This window comes from Propithecus coquereli, unplaced genomic scaffold (assembly GCF_000956105.1).
Source record: "Propithecus coquereli isolate 6110/MARCELLA unplaced genomic scaffold, Pcoq_1.0 Scaffold19, whole genome shotgun sequence".
Taxonomy (NCBI): domain Eukaryota; kingdom Metazoa; phylum Chordata; class Mammalia; order Primates; family Indriidae; genus Propithecus; species Propithecus coquereli.
This window is the reverse complement of record NW_012143856.1, coordinates 9,116,528-9,139,060: the sequence shown is the minus strand read 5'-3', so window position 1 is coordinate 9,139,060 and position 22,533 is coordinate 9,116,528. Positions and strand designations below refer to the sequence as shown.

At 40.6% G+C, this 22,533-nt stretch overlaps 1 protein-coding gene across 1 annotated transcript in view; it reads right to left on the bottom strand.

Annotated features, from left to right (window-relative positions):
• Positions 1-6,360, bottom strand: part of ERICH6 (glutamate-rich 6) — a 36,066-nt gene extending 29,706 nt beyond the window's left edge. The window contains exons 1-3 of the mRNA XM_012642878.1: positions 6,048-6,360; positions 5,089-5,146; positions 453-540 (exon numbers count right to left, since the gene is read on the bottom strand). Of these exons, the coding sequence (XP_012498332.1) occupies positions 453-540; positions 5,089-5,146; positions 6,048-6,360 (459 nt within the window). The remainder of the gene's footprint in view (positions 1-452; positions 541-5,088; positions 5,147-6,047) is intronic.
• Between the last annotated feature and the right edge of the window lie 16,173 nt (positions 6,361-22,533).

The window sequence follows — 22,533 nt, the reverse complement described above, 5'->3', positions numbered from 1 at the left end:
ATACTAGGATAAATTAAAATTTTAATTTTTTTTTTAGCATATCCAAGGTATTAAAAATTTTTACATTATCTACCTCTTAATGGTTTGACATTTTAAAAACAGTGTGCACGTTACTTCTATAATAAAAAATAAAGATGTGTATCAAAAATATAATGTCAGATTATTTCTTGATGTGAACATAAATGCTACCATTTATTGAATACTAAATGCCAAGGAGTTTAAATATTTGATCTCATTTTGATCTTCATAACAATCCTGTGACAGTATGATTATTACCAAGAGATGAAGAAACTGAGACTCAATGAGGTTTAAGCAACTTGCCCAACATCACACTGTTAGTTTGTGCCAGGACCAGGATTCAAACCTAACTCTATTGACCTTCAACACCTGTGATATTGCCAACACGCAATCCCACCTCCCAGCAAAGCTAAGAAATCAAACTACTCACTTGCAGGCTTTTTACTGGACAATTGTTGAAGCCAACTTTCTTCTGTTTGTACTGATATTGGAATTCCTGGATACAAACCGTGATAGATACTTCTGAAATTTAGACAAAATGTTAGTTTTGAGAGTATACCAATATAGTTGTTAGCAGGTCTTCTAAATATAGTACATTTAACAATCAAATAAATACATTAATACATAGAAGATCCTGATTCTATTTTCTTTGAAATATTTTCTTCCATTCTTATCTCTTCAGTAAATTTAGGCAGAGTGTATTAACATCAAACCTGTTCTTTGGAAAGAATTCCTTTCTAAATCCCAGTGGCTTCCAATACCGTATTATCTCCCTCAGAGAGTAAATTACTACCACTATATCTGTACATTTGTGATGGTGGTATTGGTGTATACATTTAAACATTTACTTGAATTTAAATTAGAATAAATTGTTCATTATCAATAGCTTCAAAATAATCTAAACTCTTTTTAAAGGGCTGATGTTAAATGCATTGTCATTAAACAGTCTGTATTTTTTCAGGGTAGTTTAATCAGTTATTTATCAGTGATGTGATAGCGAGGCAGGAATTTATTGACTTTTACTAGTACTAGTTAAAATAACGCTTACTGGTAACAATAAAACGATATTGCTTTTAAAACTCCTTGGTCTCTTTGAATTTCAATTTTCTAAAAATAATGTGCTGGATCTTCCAAAATTATGAGACAATATTTTTTCAAACAATTTAGTTAACTTTTGGATTGTCACTTTTCCAACTTTCTTAGTTCTCTTACATCTCCATCTTTCTTTTTGATGCTTTATTCCTTGGCTCGTTGCATCTGTGGAGTGTTTTTGTTTTTGTAATTCTGAAATGACTGTGTCCTGTAATAGGTGAGGAACTCTTCTGTGGAGGACACCTGTGCAGGTCTCTTAGGGAGCCCTATTTACCTAACTTCCCAGAGAAACAAGTTAGAGAGACTATGAGCAAAGGATCATTAAAGAGAAATCCCTAGGCTACCTTTACTGGTTCCCCCACCCCCAATCCAATGGCTAACAACAACAATATTCATTTAGGTCCTTTGCCTTCCTTAAACCAACACCAAAGATTATTTATAAAATTCTGTGTAAATATGAGAGATGGAGGACAATGACAAAATTAAAATTAACTGAGAACTTACTGTATAGTAGTACATATATAGTAGTTGCTTTACTCACATTATTTCATTTATCTTTACAAAAAACAATCAAGGCAGGTATTAGTATTCCATTTTTCCAGTTAAGGAAACTGAGGCTTATGAAGGTTAGGGAACCTCTCAAAAACCACAAGGGATTCCTGTTTGGCTCTAAAACTTGTGTTTTTCCACATTCATCTGCTTCCTAAAGTTTGCCCTATTTTCAATAGGAATACTAATAAGGCAATTAAAAATAGAAGTTGAGCCAAAATGGGTTGCATTTTTTGTGAAATTTTAGGACTTTCTAAAAAAATCACTCATAATCTCATCAAATTTACCAGAGAATGCTTTGACATGTAAAAGACATCTTTTTAGGAAGATTTATAAGAGAAATTAAGAATTTGATCTAGGAAAGAGAGGTTCCCATGGATTGAAAATCATACGACAGGAATTCAGGTCAAGATGGCAGCTCAGTACACAATTTTCCTTCTCTTCCTTTCCAAGTTCTTACTGAAATAACAGACACTTTAAACAAACAAACAAACAAACAAACAGAAACTAGCTCTGGAAAAAAGAAAGGTTAATAGACAAGTCACACTAAAAAGAAAAGAGAAAAATGATTATAGGTTGATGTAAAGCCAGAGCAGAGAGAGGTAAGGTTCTTCCAAAGGGAATCCTGAGAAGCTTCTAGCTGGACCAACCAAACAGAGAGAGAGAAAAGACCTGGGGGCTGGCATCGGGGTAGTTTAAGGAGTGAATTTTGAACAGCTGGCCAGACAGGCCCCTTCCTCTCCCCTTACACAGAGCAGTTGGCAGCAGTTGTTTTTATTTCCAGATGAAGTCCAAAGAATTGCCTTCTAAAAATAGTGGGCAACTTGCCTGGGGAGATTTTAGCCCTGAAAGGGAAGTAGAGCAGAGTATGAATGTACTCAGGACTTTCCCAACAGGCTTGGTTGAGAAAAGAGGAAGTGACATTCCTTCCATAAAGAACTCCAATGATACAGTAAAGTGTCCTTGCCTTACCTCTAGTAACAGTGGGTTACCTGGCTTGACTGCTCCCTGCCCAGACACTGCAGGAAGTGGACTCTGATACTCCCCACCCACCTGCACAGGGATCAGAGTAAAGCCTCCCATGCAAGCCATATGGAAGATTCCATTCAAGCTACCTACCCATCATCCATTTATAAATATAAATGGATAACCAAGGATTACCAGTCACTGAAGGACAATCAATAACATAGAAGAGAAAGATCAAGATAAACAGAATGACGCTGAAACAAAAAAGGAATACAAAGAACAAAAGAGACCTTTAACACATTGTAATAGTGCCCTCAAAGAGATAAAAATAAAAAAAAATTATTTTGAACAGCAACAATCAGAGAACAAGAACTGGTTCTTGGAAATTACAAACATGAATCCCCCAAATAAAAAATTCTGTACAAGGGCTGTATAGTAGCATGCAAACATCAAAAACCTTGAAGATACTGAAAATCTGAAGGAAAAGTTGTGAAAGATGGGTAATCTATCTAAGAGGTCCAATAACCTCTAGGAGAGGTACTGAAGAAAAGAATAGAGACAATGAAGGGGAGGAAATAATCAAATACCAGAAGGATTTGTGAATCAGACCAATCAGCAGTGCCGGATACTACGAGGCAATGAAGCAGTGTCTTCAGAGCTCTGAGGGAAAATGGTTTTAATCTATTCTTTTATGCCAGGTTACATTATTAATAAATAAAGTATAAGGGCAAAATGAAGAAATTTCTAGGCAGGCAAAAACTCAGAAATTTGACTACCCATGAGACCTACATAGAAAAATTACCTGAGGAGTTTTTCTAGAAAAAGGAAAAGGAATAAAAGAAAAAAGGCAATACAGGAATCAAGAAAGTGTGCCCTTTGGGCCCAACACAGAAAAATTGGAGACAACTAAAAACAACTGAGAGTTGAAAAGTTCACTTTTTAGGAGACAAGTTTTATGGACATAGGATTACATTTTCTTGTCCATGGATCCAATCACATTACTGGTTTCTTAACATGGAATTGTATTATTTATCAGTTTTCGGTTTTTAGAAGCAACCTGTACCCAAAGCACCTTAATTATAAATAACAAACCATAATACAAACATACTAAAATTTGGCAAAGTAATATAACTTTTTGTGAATATGTATATTTTAATATAATTTGTTATATAATGTATATAAATTCTGTTAATTGGGAGAGAAGTAAGAGGAAAGATGGAAGGAAGCACAAGTACATTAACATGTTACTTTTTCATAATACAGTCAATTGATGCTTACTAAAATTGACAAATCAAAAGTAGAGGTTTGAATACTTTTAAGTATTAAATGTTAAAAAAACTAAAAATAATACAAATACCAAAATGGAAAGGTGGAAAGTCAATAGTTATGTCAGAAATTGATAAATCAAATAAGTTTAAATGTTATTTAAACTTATAATGGAAACAAAATTGAAACTTAACCGTATGTTAACTCTGGTGAATGGCAGTAGATGTGAAGGGCATGGAGAGTTTCAATTTTATACCTTTGTGTACTTTGTTTTTTAACATGTGCATATATTTTTTAATTAAAAAGTTGAATTAAAAGGATAAATAAAAACATGTAAGTAGGACAGAACAATTTTCTTTACACTTAAGAATTTAAAAGTTGCTTATAAAAGTAAAGTTAGGGTAAAGAGTAATTCAAGATTGCTAGCTGAGTGCAGCTAGCACTCTGGGAGGCCAAGGCTGGAGGATCACTTGAGGTCAGGAGTTCGAGACCAGCTTGAGCAAAAGCAAGACCTCCATCTCTACTAAAATAGAAAAAATTAGCCGGGCGTGGTGGCCTGCGCCTGTAGTCCCAGCTACTTGGGAGGCTGAGGCAGGAGGATCACTTGAGGTTGCTGTGAGATAGGCTGACCCCATGGCACTCTAGTCTGGGCAACAGAGGGAGACTGTGTCTCAAAAAAACAAAAAAAGAAAGATTGTGGATTCAGCTTTGCTGTGAGATTTCAGGAAAGATTTACAAAGATGTTCCAAAAGATGTTTCTCTGGTATCTTCCTATTGTAGTTAAAGCACTTGAAGGCTAATAGCAATAACAAGAAAAAGAAGAGAGGAAAAAGAGGCCGGAATTTCCACTCTCTTCCACCAAGGTATCCTTGGACACTCTTGCATTTAGCCAATAGAGGTCTATTTCTAAACTTTCATAGCACTTAACTATTGTACACATGGCATGTATGTATTATTTTTTATGTAACATTGATAAGTGGGCATGTCATTTCTACAGCTAGAATAAGCTGGAGATAGGGAACTTGTCCTCATCTCTTCCAAAGCATCTACCAGTATAGATTTTTTAAAAAACCTTTTGAATAGATAAGTTGTAAATGCCCTAGATTATTTTGCTTTACTTTCTAACATGTTTATCCAAAAGGCAAACATTATCAACTTCATAAAATAATCATATGAAAATCAAAAACATTTTCTTACCTATCTAAATTTATTTCAGACATGTCTTGCCTAAATGTCTGAAATATTTTAGGAAAACCTGTTGAATGAAACATTTAAAAATAAGCCACTCTCTCTGTATCAGTGGTGCTCTAAAGGGCAATTTTGCTGCCAGGGACAACTGGCAATGTCTGGAGACATTTTTGATCATCACAAGGGTGTGTGCTACTAGCATAGCCAGAGATAGAGGGCAGGGATGCTGCTAATCATGCTAAAATACACAGGACAGTCCTCCCAACAAAGAATTATCCAGACCAAAATGTTAATACTGGAAGCTTGAGAAAACCTTCTCTGAATAACTGCTCTGCCTGTCTTTTAAAGGAAGTGATTGAAGTGGTTTCAGCACAGAAAGTTAAACACACACAAGGGAGTTTAGTAGCATAGCACCCTTCAGACACTTGTTCTCCAGGAGTAACAAGAGCGTGTGCGTGTGTGTGTGAGAGAGAGGAGAGAGAGAGAGAAAAAAGAGAGAGGAGAGAGAGAGAGAAAAAAGAGAGAGGAGAGAGAACACCACCACGAATGCACGCAGGAGTGTTATAAAAATGAACACTGGCTGGGCGCGGTGGCTCGCGCCTGTAATCCTAGAACTCTGGGAGGCCGGGGCGAGAGGATTGCTTGAGCGCAGGACTCTATCCAGGGCGACAGAAGGAGACCCTGTCTAAAAAACCAAACAAAAAACCCGCTACACTCCATACAGCACTGCTCAAGTTTCACCTTTTACTAAGGGTTTCACCTATACCCTAAATTGTGAATCATCACAACAGCGCAGCCAAGAGTTCAGCGCCTTTGACAGAAGAGAGTGACACAGACTGCGGGTGTGTGGAGTGGTTCGAGCACTTAGAAACCGGACACCCAGGCAAACGAAGGCTCGGGGGCGGGGAGACCAGCTGCCCCCTACGGACAGAAAAGCCCTTGGGGAAGAGGTGGGCCCGCGGTGGTACTTTTATGGGAGGAGGTGCTCGAGGGTGGGCTCTCTCTCAGCGTCTGGGTGCTCGTCTCGCTCTGTGTCTCGCTGGCCCTCGGCGGCGTCGGGCTCAGGCTGGGGCTGACGACGCTGGTTAAGCGGGCTCGGACCCCTACCGAGTCGTCCTCATTGCCGTCACCTAGGTCCATGTCCTTCCACAAGTACTCATAGAACAACTCGGGGTCCTTGGGCCTCGTCGACCCTTTCACCGCCACCACCTCTTTTTTCTCTTCCTCCTCCTCTTCTTCCTCCTCCTCCTCCTCTTCCTCTTCAACCTCCACCTCCTCCATCTCTAACCCCTCCTCCAACTCCTTCCGGCCCTCCTCCTTCCCTTCCAGCTCTCTGGAGCTGCGACGTGAGTGCAAGTTGGCCATGGCTGGCGGGAAGTGTGATCAAGGCCGGCGCCGAGGCAGCCACGACCTGCCGGGAGCTGCGGGCGTGCGCCGCTGTTGCTCGTCCGTCTCCCGGGGCAACGGCCTGCCTTGGGGGCTGCCAGCCGCCCAGATTTAAAGCGGCAGGACCCCTTTAGCCGGGTAGAATGTGGCTGCTGGGAGAGGGGTGTTACGGCCGGGGCTGCAGAGTTCTTTCCATCGGCGTTCTGCCAGGTGTCCGAGACCCCGGCAGCCTGTGGCGAAATGATCACCCGTTCATTTCTCAGCCTATTTGGAGCCAGTCTTTTTTTTTTTTATTTTCAGTGTCTTCTAGCGATGGACACCCACAATGCCACTTGGTATTGCGGATGCTGGAGTTTGTTTTTTGAGCAGACACATACTTATTGGAACTTACAGTGAAACTTTATTTGCAAAATAGGCGCCAGCCTTGGGCCCTAGTTTGCTGATTTGCTATATTAAAAAATTGCCTTAAATATAATTAGCATGTGCAATTGAGTTAAATATTAATTGCCTTAAAATGTTTAGATTAATATTAATTAACCTTGATCAGTGAGAGTTTTGGTGTCCTTAAATTTTGCACCCCGTTGTAGTCTGGCTCCTGCTTGTTGCTTGTTCCGTCTGTCCATCTGGGAGGTGGAAAAGGCCTGAGGCATCTGCCCTCCTAGGTACCACCTGCATCTTTTTGAGACTTTGTTTTCAGTTCATTGTTCTTACTTAAATTTTTGTAAAATATTTTGTATACACACAAAAAGGTATACAGAATAATACTGCTGACATGCGGTTGACTGATCCTTACATTATTAGGTGACCAAGGTTACATCTAGAAGTCTCTTTGTATGATTTCAGCTAAATCACTTGATCTCTTTCAGCCAGAGTTTCCCTGGCTGTAAATTGGTAATAATAATACATACCCCTAAGACGTTTGTGGATATCGATGAAAGTAAAATGGCTGCCTACAGTTATCAACATATTTCGTCCAAAGACCAGCAGGAACAAACTTGTAGTGAAATAAGTTGGCTTTATTATTAATACTTGTTGCAGCAAAGTGTCTCAGTAAGAGGATGTTAGAAAGATCCTATTACAGGATTTAGGCTTAGGTTGATGATTTGGGAGTGGATCTAAGGAAGCAGGGTTTCTGTCAGAGAGCAGGGCAATTCTTTGATGCGGTATTTTGTGGTGGCATAGTAATCTCATTTTTGTCTGTGCTTAGACAAAACTATGAGGTGGCCTTGTTTTGTTTCATTTTATCTTGATGTCAGAGTAACCTTGTGTGAGGTTGTTATTCCTTGAGAAGGTCTCTGTCCAACAGGAGAACAAAATGGCCTGGCTGTGAGTACTAGACCAGCTTGTAGCAATATTGGGGTCTAGCTGTGAATAACATATCAGAACCTCCCAGCCATGAGCTTTCCAGCCCAGGGGACTTGTACTAACAGGGCTCTAAAGGAAGCAGGAAGTGAGATGTTAGGTGTCTAGACTCACAAAGCAATGTTTTATGACTGTCAAATCAAACACATATTGATTGAACACTACCATGAGCCACCCCTCTGCTGGTGCTGGGCCATAGCAGTGGATAGGAGAGGCATGGTCCCTGTCCTCATTAACTGGCAACAGCACCAGAGCATCTGGCTGGAGTCCAGCAAGCTATCAGGCACAAGGGCAGAACAAGGGAGGTGACAAGCCCAAAACTGCCCCTGTACTCCAGCGAGTCAGAGAGAAAATTCACAGAATATTTTTGAAAGAAGGAGAGATCTTGCAGGCTAGAGGAGCAGGAGGCACAGATGAAGGGACATTTGAGTTGCTCTGGAAGGAAGAGTAAAACGTGGGTGGCTGGAGAGAGGAGTGAAAGGCATTCCAGCAGGCTCAGGGCAGGAAAGGAGGTGCCAGCACAGGAAACTGTGTGTACACATGTTGAGGAACAAATAAGATAAGTGGAATTACAAAAAAATAATAAAGAAAGAAAAAGCCCATTCCTTTTCTGGGCAATAAGAGCATTTTGGAATTCAGCCAGGTACTTCTTTGTAGGGGAAGGGACTTGTTCAAGAGTATTTCTGTTTGCAGGGTCCTGAGAGAGCAGGCTGAACATCAGGATGTGGGTGGGATGGGGGCTAGCAGAGAGCAAGGCTAACAGTGTTTGTGCTTACTCTCAGTTGCCTGCTCCTAGCTCCATTCTCTGAGTGCTGTGGAATTTTCTTAGTTACATGATGAATTAATTTGTTAAAGTACTCTTTGTTTTGAACCTTTGTTTAAGGCCTTTTTGAAAATCCTGGGGAATCTCCTTCTCTTGGATCCACTTACTCCACAAAGAACAGTGTCTTATTTCCCCAGAAGGGGACATCACTCTGTTGTTTGGGCCATTCAGAGACAGAACAATGCCAGGCCACTTTGTATTCTTCCCTGCCCCATTCCCAGTGTCTAGGTGGAGTCCAGGGCTTGAGATTTGAGACCCAGGCACCACCCTTGACTGTGTGATTTTGAGGTTATTGAGCCTAAGTTCCTTGATATGTAAAATGGAAATATCAGTACATTTTCACTTACTTCACAGGGCTCTTTGGAGGTAAAATTTAATTATTATTTTATTCTCTTTTTGAGAACTGATCTTGTATTTTATTTTATTTTTTTAGGACACATAATTCTGTTCTGTTTAGAAAACAATGTTCACTTCTATGATCTACAAAATAATGTCTCTGTAAAAATTTCAGAGGTAAGTAGATTTTTTTTAAAAAGTTTCCTACCCCAAGTATATAATATATAATTGTTCTGTTGTCATTACTTGATGTTCTGTTTCCTTTTTCTTTTAACTGACACATAAAAATTGCACATATTTATGGAGTATAAGGTGATGTACAGGGTATTTAGCATATCCGTCGCCACATACACCTATGATTTCTTTGTGGTGAGAACATTCAAAATCCTTTCTTCTAGCTATTTTGAAATATACAATATTGTTAACCATAGTCACCCTAATGTGCAATAGAACATCAGAACTTATTCCTCCTGTGTAACTGTAGCTTTGTACCCACTAATACCTCTCCCTATCCCTCTCACCTTCCCGTCCCTAGCCTCTGATAAACACTGTTCTTCTCTCTACTTCTATAAAATCAGCTTCTTTAGATTCCACGTAGGAGTGAGATCATGTGGTATTTGTCTTTCTGTGCCTGGCTTATTTCACTCAGCATAATGCCCTCCAGGTTCCTCTATGTTGCCATAAATGACAGGATTTCATTCTTTTTTATGACCGAATAGTATTCTGTTGTATATATGCCCACATTTTCTTTGTCCATTCATCTGTTGATAGACACTTAGGTTGATTCGCTATCTTGGCTATTGTGAATAGTGCTGCAATAAACATAAAACCGCAAGTATCTTTTCAACATACTGATTTCATTTCCTTTGGATCTATACTCAGTAATGGAATCACTGGATCAAATGGTGTTCTATTTTTAACTTTTTGAGGAAACTCCATACTGTTTTCTGTAATGGCTATACTAATTTACATTATCACTAGTAGTGTATAAGAGTTTCCCTTTGTCCACATTGTGCCATCATTTGTTATTTTTTGTCTTTTTGATAATAGCCATTCTAATTAGAGATGACAGTTCATTGTGGTTTTGATTTGCATTTCTCCGATGATTACTGATACTGAACAGTTTTTCACATATCTGTTTGCCATTTGTGTGTCTTCTTTTGAAAAATGTCTAAGATATTTTGCCCATTTTTAAATTGGATTATTTGTTTTCTTGCTATTGAGTTTTTTGAGTTCCTTATATATGCTGGATATTAACCCCTTGCAGATGCATAGTTTGCAAATATTTTTCTCCCATTCTATAGGCTGTCTCTTCACTCTGTTGATTGTTTCCTTTGCTGTACAGAAGCTTTTTAGTTAATGTAATCCCATATGTCTCTTTTTGCTTTTGTTGCCTGTGCTTTTGGGGTCTTATTCAAAAAGTCCTTGCCCAGACAAATGTCATGAAGCATTTCCTGTACGTTTTTGTCTAGTATTTTTATCATTTTAGGTCTTACATTTAAGTGTTGAATCCATTTTGATTTGATTTTTGTATATGGTAAGAGATAGGGGTCTAGCTTTATTCTTCTGCATGTGAATATCCAGTTTTCCCAACACCATTGATTGAAGAGACTGTCTTTTCTCCATTGTGTGTTCTTGGCACTTTTGTTGAATATCAGTTGGTTGTATGTATGTGGATTTATTTCTGTGTTTTCTATTCTGTTCCATGGGTCTGTGTGTCTGTTTTTATGCCAGTACCATGCTATTTTGGTTACTATAGCTTTGTAATATATTTTGAAGTCAAGTAATGTGATGCCTCTAGCTTTGTTTGATTTTGTTTATTTGTTTCTCTTTCTATGTACCATTTCCCTTTAAAGACTGCCACGAATACCACCACTTTGAGAAAGGGAGGAGAGTGAATTTCTGTCCAGTTCAAACTTCTTATTTGCCTGCAGAATATTTCGAACGGGCTGTAGATAGCTCCCTAGTGTGTTCATGAAGAAAGCACAGTATCTCTTCAGCATGCTTTTGTTAAGCATTGCTCTGATTCACCGTGAAAGAACAATAGCAAAGAACTGCAGCCTTGATGATAGCTAATTAAGAATGTGTCTGGCCTGGTACGGTGGCTCACACCTGTAATCCTAGCACTCTGGGAGGCTGAGGTGGGAGGATTTCTTGAGTTCAGGAATTTGAGACCAGCCTAAGCAAGAGTGAAACCCTGTCTCTACAAAAAATAGAAAAATCAGCCAGGTGTGGTGGCAATGACCTGTAGTTCCAGCTACTTGGGAGGCTGAGGCAGGAGGCTTGCTAGAGGCCAGGAGTTCAAGGAGGTTGCAGTGAGCTATGATACACCACTGTACTCTAACCAAGGCAACAAAGCAAGAACGTGTATCAAAGAAAAAAATAAAAATAAAAAAAAATGTGTCTGCATTAGCTAGGAGGGGCATCTTTCTAAATGTCAGATCCTCCCCTCCCCAAAAGCTCCTAGGTGATTTCTAAAAGCCTACTTATGCCTCATAATTAGCAGTGACATCCACAGTATCTTTGCCCTTAATAATTTATGTGAGACTGCCTTGGGGAGGGTTGATAGAGGAAAGAAGCGATGTATCTAACAATCTCCTCTCACTCCCTAAGTCCATAAAACCTCCTCTTCTCTGCCATCTGACTTCATATCCTCTCACTAGTCCTTTGAGGTCAAGCCTAGCTTCATCACTAGTGATGTCAGACTAAACATGTCTGAGGTTTCAGTTTAAAGAATGAAACACGATCCGCACTTTTCACCTCTCACGAAAATGTACACCTCTCATCTCTGAGGGTCGTCAACTCAAACTAAAGACTGACGCAGGACCTGCAGTCTCCCTCTCTAATGGAAACCGGAACCTACAAACGATGCTTCCCCTAATACTCACATATCCAGTTAGCAGGGACTCAGCATAGACTGGCTTGCCAAACCCTCTAGGGCTCAGAGTTGAGAAAAGAAATCACGTAAAATGGTGGAGAAAAGTGCTACAGTCTCTTAAAAGTGGTGAATACTTGAGACTTTTCACCGTCCTCATCACAATCACTTGATTCATTAGCTCAGATGGAGAACGGATCCTGCAGACAAATCTAGGTTTCGGCCCAGGAAACTGGATATTATTAAGGATTAGGTATCAGAACTTTTGAAGTAAGAATGATTTTAAGAATTATTATTCAAGTATTTCACAACTTTTAAGTGGCTATAGCACTGTAGCTAACTGGATGTTGCCATATTATTGCGAGAATTGGTTGTTGAATCTGGCTTTGCTTACAGGCAGAGACTGCAGGCCCTGTGTCAGTCTTTTGTTTGAGTTGAGGACTTCAAAAGACTCAAACAGGATCTGCCCTTTTCACCGTCCTCTGCACAATCACTTGATTCATCAGCTCGGAAAGGAGAACGGTTGGGGCAGACAAGTCTATGTTTCGGGCCAGGAAAGCAAAAGACTACGCAAGACCTCAATTCTCTGCCTCTAAGCAAAGCCGGATCCAACAAACAATTCTTGCAATAATATGGCAGTATCCAGTTAGCTACAGGGCTACAGTCTCTTAAATGTGCTGAAATACTGGTGAAATAACTCCTAACATCATTCTTCTATCAAAAGTTCTACTACATACCCCTTGGATATATCTACTTTCCTGCGCCGAAACATAGACTTGTCTGCCCCAACCGTTCTCCTTTCCGAGCTGATGAATCAAGTGATTGTGCAGAGGACGGTGAAAAGGGCAGATCCTGTTTGAGTCTTTAGACTGAAACAGGATCCGCACGTTTAACCTCTTACGAAAATGCACACTTCTCAACTCCGAGGGTCCTAAACTCAAACAAAAGACTACACAAGACCTGAAGTCTCTGCCTCTAAGCAAAGCTGATTCCAAAAAACAATTCTTGCAATGATACAGCAATATCCAGTTAGCTACAGTGCTACAGTCTCTTAAATGTGGTGAAATACTGGTGAAATAATTCGTAAAATCATGCTTCTTTCAAAAGTTCTGATACATACCCCTTGGAAATATCCAGTTTCCTGGGCCCAAACATAGACTTGTCTGCCAGAACCGTTCTCCATTCCGAGCTGATAAATCAAGTGATTGTGAAGAGGACAGTCAAAAGTGCGGATTCTGTTTGACTCTTTAGACTGAAACAGGATCCACACTCTTCACCTCTCACGAAAATGTACACCTCTGATCTCTGAGGGTCCTCAACTCAAACAAAAGACTGACGCAGGACCTGAGGTGTCCATCTCTAACGGAAACCGGAACCAACAAACGATTCTTCCACTAATACTGAAATATCCCATTAGCAGGACCTCAGCATAGATTTGCCTGCCAAAACCTTTTAGGGCTCAGAGTTGGGGAAACAAATCACGTTAAAATGATGGTGAAACGTGCTATAGTTATTTAAAAATGGTCCTTTTTGTCCCATTCCTTTAGATATGTAGGTCTGATTCCATTTCAGAATACTATAATGAAAGTTAAAAACAATTATTATATGGATATTCAAAGTACAGTTTTTATTGAATGTGTTTTGCTTTGACACAATTATAAAGTTGAAAAATTGTAAGTCAAACCATTGTAAGTCAGGAACTCTCTGTATATACACATATCCCTGCTCTGTCTTTTTAGTATTTTTGAATCCTCTGTTGAAATTATCAACCTCATATTTTATGTCCTTTAACATTGTAAACAAAGCTATTTTTAAGTCTATGTGTGGTAGCTTCAATATCTAGAATCCTCTAGGTCTGTGTCTCTTTATTTTTCCTCTCATTTTGTTATTGTTTTTATTATTCATGTAGTCTTGCCTCCTTAAATATTTGTTTTGTTTTTTTGAGACAGGGTCTTGCTCTGTTGCCCAGGCTGGAGTGCAGAGGCACCATCATAGCTCACTGCAGCCTTGAACTCCTGGGCTCAAGCAATCCTCCTGCCTCAGACTCTGGAGTAGCTAGGACTATAGGCGCATACCACCATGCCTGGCTAATTAAAATTTTTTTTTTTTTGTAGAGATGGGTGTCTTACTGTTTGCTCAGGCTGTTCTCAAACTCCTGGCCTCAAGTAATCTTCCTGGCTCTGCCTCCTGAGTACCTGGGACTATAGGTGTGGCCCCTTCTCTGACCCCAGCTGCTTAGCCTAGGTATTTCAAAGTGCCTTGCCAGCATTTCTGTGCCTTTAGGAAGATTTTTTTTAAAAAAATACATTTGTTTGGCTTTTGTAGATGTCTTCGGTGGAAGAATTGGTTGGAATTATTTAGCCCATCATTAGTGGAAGTAGAAGTCCTTTCTATAAAGTGGCAACTGTCTTTGATGGGGAAATATATAAAAGGTGGTGCTGTCATCTCAATGTGTCCCTCAGAATCAATGTATTGAAACTTAATTGCCAACATGATAGTACTAAGGGATGGAGCCTTTAGATGATGACTAAATCATGAGGGCAAAGCCTTCACAGATGGGATTAGCAAGTTTAAAAAAGGGCTGAGAGAACTAGTGTTCATCTCTTTTGCCTTTCTGCCTTCTGCCATGTAAAGGCACTGCCTTTGTCATCTCTGGAGGATGACATAGCAACAAGGTGCCATCTTGGAAGCAGAGATACCAGGTCCTCATCAGACACTGAACCTGTGGTTGCCTTGATCTTGGACTTCCCAGCCTTCAGATCTGTGAGAAATTTCTGTTGTTTATAAATTACTCAGTCTGTGGTAGTTTGTTTTAGTGGCACAGACTAAGATATGTGTATTTATGGAGACGAGTGCATGAAATCTCAGCCTTAGGAAAGGAAATAGAATTGAAGTTTTAAGAAGGGAGCTGTGCCCTCTAAAGAAAGTATAGGCTAGGTTGCTGTCACAAAGAGAAATACGGTATTTCCAACAAAATTGCAGTGTATTAATTTCTTTCACATAATAGTACAGAACAAGGTGGTTTAGATTCTTGGGGCAGCTCTGATCTATGAGCATCCAAGGACCCAGATTCATCTATCTTATTGCTCCTCTATCCCCTAAGATGTGGTCTTCATCCTCATAGCTAAATGCCTTATTGGTATTCCAACTGGGGAGACAGAAAGAGAAAGAGTAGGGCAACCAATTTTTTTGTGTTTTTTTTGTGTGTTTTTTTAAAGAGTATAATCTGTAAGTTAAATGCATTGCTTCCATTCACATATTCTTGGTCCAAATCAATTATTTGCATAGCCACAGCTAGAAGCAAAAGAGGTTTGGACATGTCATTTCTTGCTGCAAAGCCACGTGACTTGCTAAAAGTTGTGACAGGGTGTAGGGGTGGTCAGTGATTGAAATGGCAGGAAGAAGAAGAGTGGAATGGATCCTGAGGAACAATTAGCAGTGTCCATCATGGACCCTGGTTAAGAGAGGGAGACAATGGCATCCCATACCCAGGATGGGCAAATGGGACAAGCCCAGCCCAGGACAGACACCGGTAGGGCTTCACACATGAGAAGGGGTGCCTGATGTTTCTGTGTCTGAGGGGCGGATGACTTTGAGTGGTGACTGTCAAATTACCTGGAAGGCTTATTAAAATACAGATTGCTGGGTGTTCCCCCACAGATTTTTGATGCGGTAGGTCTGGAGCAGATCTGAGAATTTTCATTTCTAGCAATTTTCCAGATGATGCTAATATTACTGGTCCAGGGATCAAACTTTAAGAACACTATTTTGTGCCCAACTAGCTTGTATTGGCTTTGCATCTAAGAGCTGATGAAAAGGGGTGTGTGTAACAATAATAATATAATTGAGCCCTCCATTTTTAGCTGTGGGATTCTAGAATCCTTCACCACTGTATTACTAAGGGGATCGTTGTAGTCTAGACTAGGTAAACTCCTTAACGTAGATGAGCATAATCACTTCACTTTTGGTTTCCTAATCCTCAGTTTCTCTCTCCCTCGCTAATTCCAATAGAATATCCTGGAAAGCCACTTCAAGCATAGCTGATAAGCAGATTTCACTGTGTGTTTACTTCACAAAAATATGTGCAGCACATTATTATTATAGCTTTTTATTCATATTTTAATGAGAATTTTATGAATATAAGTCTTGGTTCTTCAGGACAAGATGGAACATGATTTATTTAGTTGCTTCCCTTTTTTAATTTTAGAAAAGATATTGAATTTACTGAGTGAGGTAACTGAATTCCCATATATTCATTATTGAATGGAATTGAAAACAAGGGCAGATCAATTTGAAAATAATTACATTTCCTGAGGAAATTACTAAAAACTGGATGGAATCTATTTATAGGCCTCATTTTTGATTATTGACATGTGTATCTTAGCTGAAGTTGGGTTGTTTCATTTCCAGTTCCAAGTTGCATTTAGCAGGTGGGCGTGGGGAGAAGGGGGTGATCTTTAACCTCCCAGTGTCAAAGTCAGCCCTGAGCAGGATATTAGGGGACACAGCTGGAAAAACAGGAAGGAGCCCAACTATGCTGGAAATAAGAAATGTGGCACAAGCAGGGACAGGGGTGAGGCCCGGGGTGGGGGGGGGGCGCGCCCTTTAGGCCATGTCCCAAGCAATGCATGGCTATCAGTGCAGTTCTCACTTTCTGCTTCATAGGGAACTCAGCCTAGTGGACACAAACAGGGCGTGCAGTTTCAAGAGAAGTGTCTTGATGTTTGATTCAGAGCTGGGTAACTTTAATCATTTTGTCAAAAGTCCAGGCAAAGAATCTGGATAGAAAAATAAGTTAAGAGATCCAGGCAGGAGGTCAGGCAGGACTGTGGCCGCCACACAATATTGTCCCTGAAGCATTCAGGGAATTAGATCTCAGTTGCGAAGTAACTGTCAGCCCAAACTCCACTAGTTTTCTGGGCAAGCATGTTACAGAGAGGGTCAAGGCAGCTTCTGAGCAGTCAGATGCTCTTTCAAACAAGTAAGTGACACTGCCTCGCCTGGCAAAGTGACTCTCCCTGGGGCTGAAGTCTTTGGGACACCCAGGCTGAGTCCCTTAAAGCTACCCATCCAGATTGCCTGATGAAATGGAAGACCTCAAATCCCAAGAAGACATGAGAGTCTTTTTCTCTAAAAAGTTGTGTTTCTCAAACACCTTTTTTAGAGTCCGGGATTATTGCCTTTTAGGAACAACACAAAAACCCATTGTTGCTTTGCATTTCAGAATGTATGGATTTACTTCACTAATGTGATAAATCAACTTGAATTGGAAAGAGAGAGAGTATCAAGCAATATTTTTTCCAAATATGTCCTTTTTGGTTCTTTATTGTCAAATTTTCAAATAAAGTTCAATAAATTTATATAAACTGAACATGCAACCAGTCCCAGATCAAGAAACAAAATTTTAGCAGCCCATTCCAGAAACTTCCCTTCTGCTCCCCACCTTCCAGCCACCACCCACCCCCAAAGGGAACCCTGTCTTGATATCTATTATAATAGCATTGATTAGTTTTGTCTGTTTTTATCCTTTATAGAAATGGAATCATACAGTGCATACTCTTTTATATGCGGCTTCTTTCTTCCTTATTGCTGTGTGTGGTCGTAGATTTTGCATTCTTGCTGCTGTGTAGTATTCATTGTGTGAACATACCACAGTTTATCCATTCTTCTGTTGATGAATATTTGGGTAGCTTTCAACTTTGGAGCTATTATGAGTCATGCTGCTGTGAACTTTCTATTATGTGACTTTTGGTGAGTACATATTCACATTCTGTCGGTACTTTATTTTTAGCTGTAGCAATAGTTCACCACCAATATCCCTGTCTTACTATTGCAGTTCTGGAGCAGGAAGTGCGAGCTCAGGATGCCAGCATGGTTGAGTTCTGGTGGGGGCCCTCTTCCAGGTTGCAAACAGGTGTCTTCTCCTTATATCTCACATGGTGGAAAGAGGGTGAGAAAGCTCTCTGGGGTCCCTTATAAAAGGTACCAATCATATCCATGGGGACTCCACCCTCATGACCTAATTATCCCCTAAAGGTCCCATGTCCTAATACCACCACGTTGGGGGTTAGGATTTCAACATATGAATTTGGGGGCAGCCACAAACATTTAGTCTACTACAATCCTCTTTGAGTCAGGAACTGTCTGTTAATTGCTGTGAGAAATTAAAAGAGAACAAATGGGTGTCTCTAAGGGCAAATCTCAGGTGAGGGGTGAAAATAGTCACTGTAACTTTGAAATCTTACATTGGCAAAGAAACTCCAAACCTCAGCCCTTCGCATACATTCTGTGATTTAACTTTATAACAATAGCTCCATTTTTTCTCCATTTTACAGATAAGGAAACTGAGGCAGAGAGAGGCCAAATACCTTGCCCTCAGCCACACCACAGAGGCAGCAGGTAGAGGAACCAGAACTGAGCCCAAGTGTTCTGGCCCCAGAAGCCGAGCTCTTTGTCACTAAACTATGCTGCCTCTCTGTGTCTTCATCCTCCTGTCCCTACCAGGAGAGTGGATCCTTCTCATCCACATTTAAACACACCTCGTCTTGCCGTCGTAAATTCAACCCTCCCTTGACCACACATCTTCTTCCAGCCACTTCTCTCTGCCCCTCCCTTTACTGCCACAGGTTTGATGGAGTCGCCTACTCTATAATCTCTGTTTCCTCACCTCCCACACTCTCCTTACCATGCTCCAGTCAGATTTCAGCCCCCACCACTCAGCCACATCCACTCCTGAAAAGTCACCATGACATCGCTTGCTAAATCCAATGGATGTTTTCTGGTCATAATGTTGTACATCTCCTCTTGGCAGTTTCTAATATTGTGGATCACTCACTCCTTGAAACTCATTTCTTGGCTTGAATAACTCTCAGTTTTCATCCTACCACTTGTCAACTGAAGAACGACAAGGTTCCAAAGGAGAGTTTTATTTCTCATAAGGGGTTGCAGCCTTCAGGCTGGCCATCTTACAGGCTGGGAAGCATAACCTCTGGCCAGAAGCCAAGAGCAAATATTAATACTTCCAGGGAAGGGCACTGGGAACAGGAATTTATGCTGAGCAAGGTGACAAATATACATATTTAACAAGCTATAGGAGGAGTCATGAATATTTATGAAAGGAGAAACACGCACATATGCAATTGAGCTTTTTGCCACTTCATAGGACCCATGTTCAAAAAAATAGTGGTATTAGCATGATCCAAGGGTGCAGTTTTCAGCCCTCTGCCATCAAAAGGTGAAACAGAGGACATGGAAACACACTCTGCCCAGCCTCCGTAGACTGGTCAGAACCACTCTGTGGTCTGCGGCCTCTTAAAAGGAAGAAATGCTGGTCAGTTGTAAGTGGAAACCACAAAAAGGGAGGAGCAGCATTAGGCCAGTTGATTGAAATGAGTGGTAGAACAAGTCTATCCAAAGATTTGGTTCTGTTTAACCCTTAGTGAAGAAAGCCTAATGATGGTTAACAAGGGAGGGAGTATAACAAGGAATGTCTGACCTCCCGCCCTATTGTGGCTAGGAACTCAGTTTTAAGGTTTCTCTGGAGTCCCCTTGGCCAAGAGTGGTCTAATCAGTTGGTTGGTGGGCTTAGGGTTTTATTTTTATTTCTCATTCTTTACTCTTTCTCCTCAGTGCTTCTGTTTGGATAATCCTCTTCTCTAAGACCTTTAAATATTGCAATGACTCATGCCTCATCCCTGAGCTCCCTTCTCTTCTAATTCCATATCTTTTCCCTCAATATGCTCACCTCTACCCATAACCACATTTACCACCTACATCCTGAGGACCCCAAATGTGTACTGTTAGCTTGGATCTTCCTTCCACATTATATATCAAACTGCCCACCTCTCCACTTGGTGTTTCCTGGGGACCTAAATTTTGCTTCTCCGAAATGAACTTATAATCTCCCCCACCCCCAACCTGCTCCTTCCCTGGGTCTCCCATTATCAAGTCCATTACAACATCATCTATCCAACTGCAAGGAGTCATCTTTGACATCTGCCACTTCTTGGCCCCCAAATCCAATCACTCACTGAGTTTCTGCAAAATTTCTACTAGTTATCTCTCAAATCTCTCTACTGTCCTCAACCCTAGACTTAAGTTACTTTTATCTCTGGCCTGGATTAATTAAGATTACTTCTTGAAAGGTCTGCTTTCCTTCATTCTTATCTCTGCATCCTTCAAACTGCAGCCAGAGAAGGTCATTTAAAAGTGCAAACCCAGTCATTATCACTCAGCTCCCTGACTTGAAGCCCTTTGAACGGTGGCATCTTACTGTTCTTGGAAACAAGGTCAGAAGTCTCAACACAAGTCGTGATGCCTTACCTGATCCGGCTTGCTTCTCTAGCCTCTTCTTTCCTTGGTCTACACACTGCAGCCACCCTGGCCAACTTCCAGTCCCTCACGCCTGCCCGGCCCCCCACGCCATTCACAGCCCCCAGCACCTCAGCGCCTTCCCACACCACCATCCCCTTCCTTCCCACAGTGAACGCTTCCGTAGGTCTCTACTCAAACTTCGCTTCTTCTGAGAAGCCTTCCCTCACCCCCAGATATAGTCAGGACCCTTTGTTATATGTTTCAGAGCCTCTGCCACTTTCTTTTTACGGAGCGTTTTATGACTGTAGTTATTTAATTACGTAAATAGTTGCTTAAGACCAGCCTGCCTGACAGAATGTTAAGCTCCATGAAGGCAGAGGCTGCCCCCATGTGGCCGTCCCCTGTTCTCAGCACCCAGCACAGTCTCTTGCCTCCAACAGGGGCTGAAATAAATGAACTAATGACTTGCCTTCTTCAGAATTTTTAACTCCATCTCCTCTGATTGTTTCTTACCTATATTTTATCTGAGATGTTTAGAGTGCTAACAAAAGTAAAGGTAGTGAATGCTAATTTGGCTGTTGTGGCTACTAAAAAAAAAGTGATTTTACACAAAAAGATGCTCAACATCATTAGCCATCAGGGATATACAAAACAAAACCACAATGAAGTACTACTTCACACTCACTAAGAAGGGTATAGGAAAAAAGACAATAAGAAGCTTTGGGAAGAATGTGGAAAAATTGGAACTCTCATAGACCACTGAAGGGAACACAAAACGGTGCAGCTGCTTTTGGAAAACAGTCTGGCAGTTCCTCAATATGTTAAACGTGGAGTTACCATATGATATAGTTTGGTTATTTGTTCCCTCCAGGTCTCATGTTGAAATTTGATTCCTGGTGTTGAAGGTGGGCCTAGTGGAAGGTGTTTGGGTCATGGGGGAAGATCCCTCATGAATGGCTTGGTGCTGTCTTTGCGGTAACGAGTAAGTTCTCTCTCTATTAGTTCCTATGAGAGCGTATTGTTAAAAAGAGCCTGGCGGCTGCCTCCCCTCTCTTACTTCCGTGCTCTCACCATGCAAGCTTACGTGCCAGCTCCCTCTCACCTCCCCTCTGCCTTCCACCGGCAGTGGAAGCAGTCTGATGCCCTCGCCAGAAGCAGATGCTGGTGCCATGCTTCTTGTACACCCTGCAGAACCATGAGCCACATAAACCTCTTTTCTTTATAAATTACTCACCCTCAGATACTCCTTTGTCACAATGTAAACAGACTAAGTAAGACACCATATGACCCAGCAATTAAACTCCAGTTCCACTAAGGAGAAATGAAGACCTATATCCACACAAAAACTTGTACATGAATGTTCATATCAGCATTATTCATAATAGTCAAAAAGTAGAAACAACCCAAATGTTCATCAACTGATAAATGGATAATTAAAATGTGGTATATCCATACAATGGAATATTATTTGGCAATAAAAATAAATGAATTACTTATACATGCTACAATATGGATGAACCCCGAAAACGTCATGCTAAGTGAAAGCAGCCAGTCACAAAGAACCATGTGTTGTGTGATCCCACTTGTATGAAAAGTAGGACAGGCAAAATAGGCAAATCTATAGATGCAGAAAGTAGATTAGTGGTTGCCTAGAATCAACTAGTGGAGTTTGGGGAAATGGGGCGTGTCTGCTAATAGGCACGTGGTTTCTTTCAGGGACGATGAACATGATCTAAAATTGGTGGCGATGGTGTTGCCATCTCTGTGAACATTCCTCACACCATTGAATTGTACACTTTAAGTGGGTGAATTGTGTGGTAAGTGAATTCTATCTCAATAAAGCCGTTTTTAAAAAAAGAGGAAAGGAAATGGTTTACTTTTGAGGATAAACTGAGAGCAACCCCCCCAGACATTAGTAACAACAATGAATGAACACTACAGAGCGCTGACCCTGCCATCTGCATGTGACTCTTCATTCCAATATTCTTCTCTCGGTAGATCACATGCGCCTTGATTTTGCTTTCTTTTGATGTGACATTTTACGTCCTCCCCTCCCTTGAATTGTGAGGCGCTGCACTCACTCACAGCAACTAATAATAGTTCTCCCTTCTTTGGATTGCTGGGAGGATTAAATTATTTTAAAAAAATTTTTATTGATACATAATAGATGTACATATTTTGGGGGTACATGCGATCATTTAATACATTCATATTTGTAAAGATGAAATCAGTATAGTTGGGATATCCATCACCTTAAATATTGGTCTTTTCTTTCTTTTTCTTTCCTTTTTTTTTTTTAGACAAAGTCTGGCTCTGTTGCCTGGGCTAGAGTGCCGTGGCGTCAGCCTAGCTCACAGCA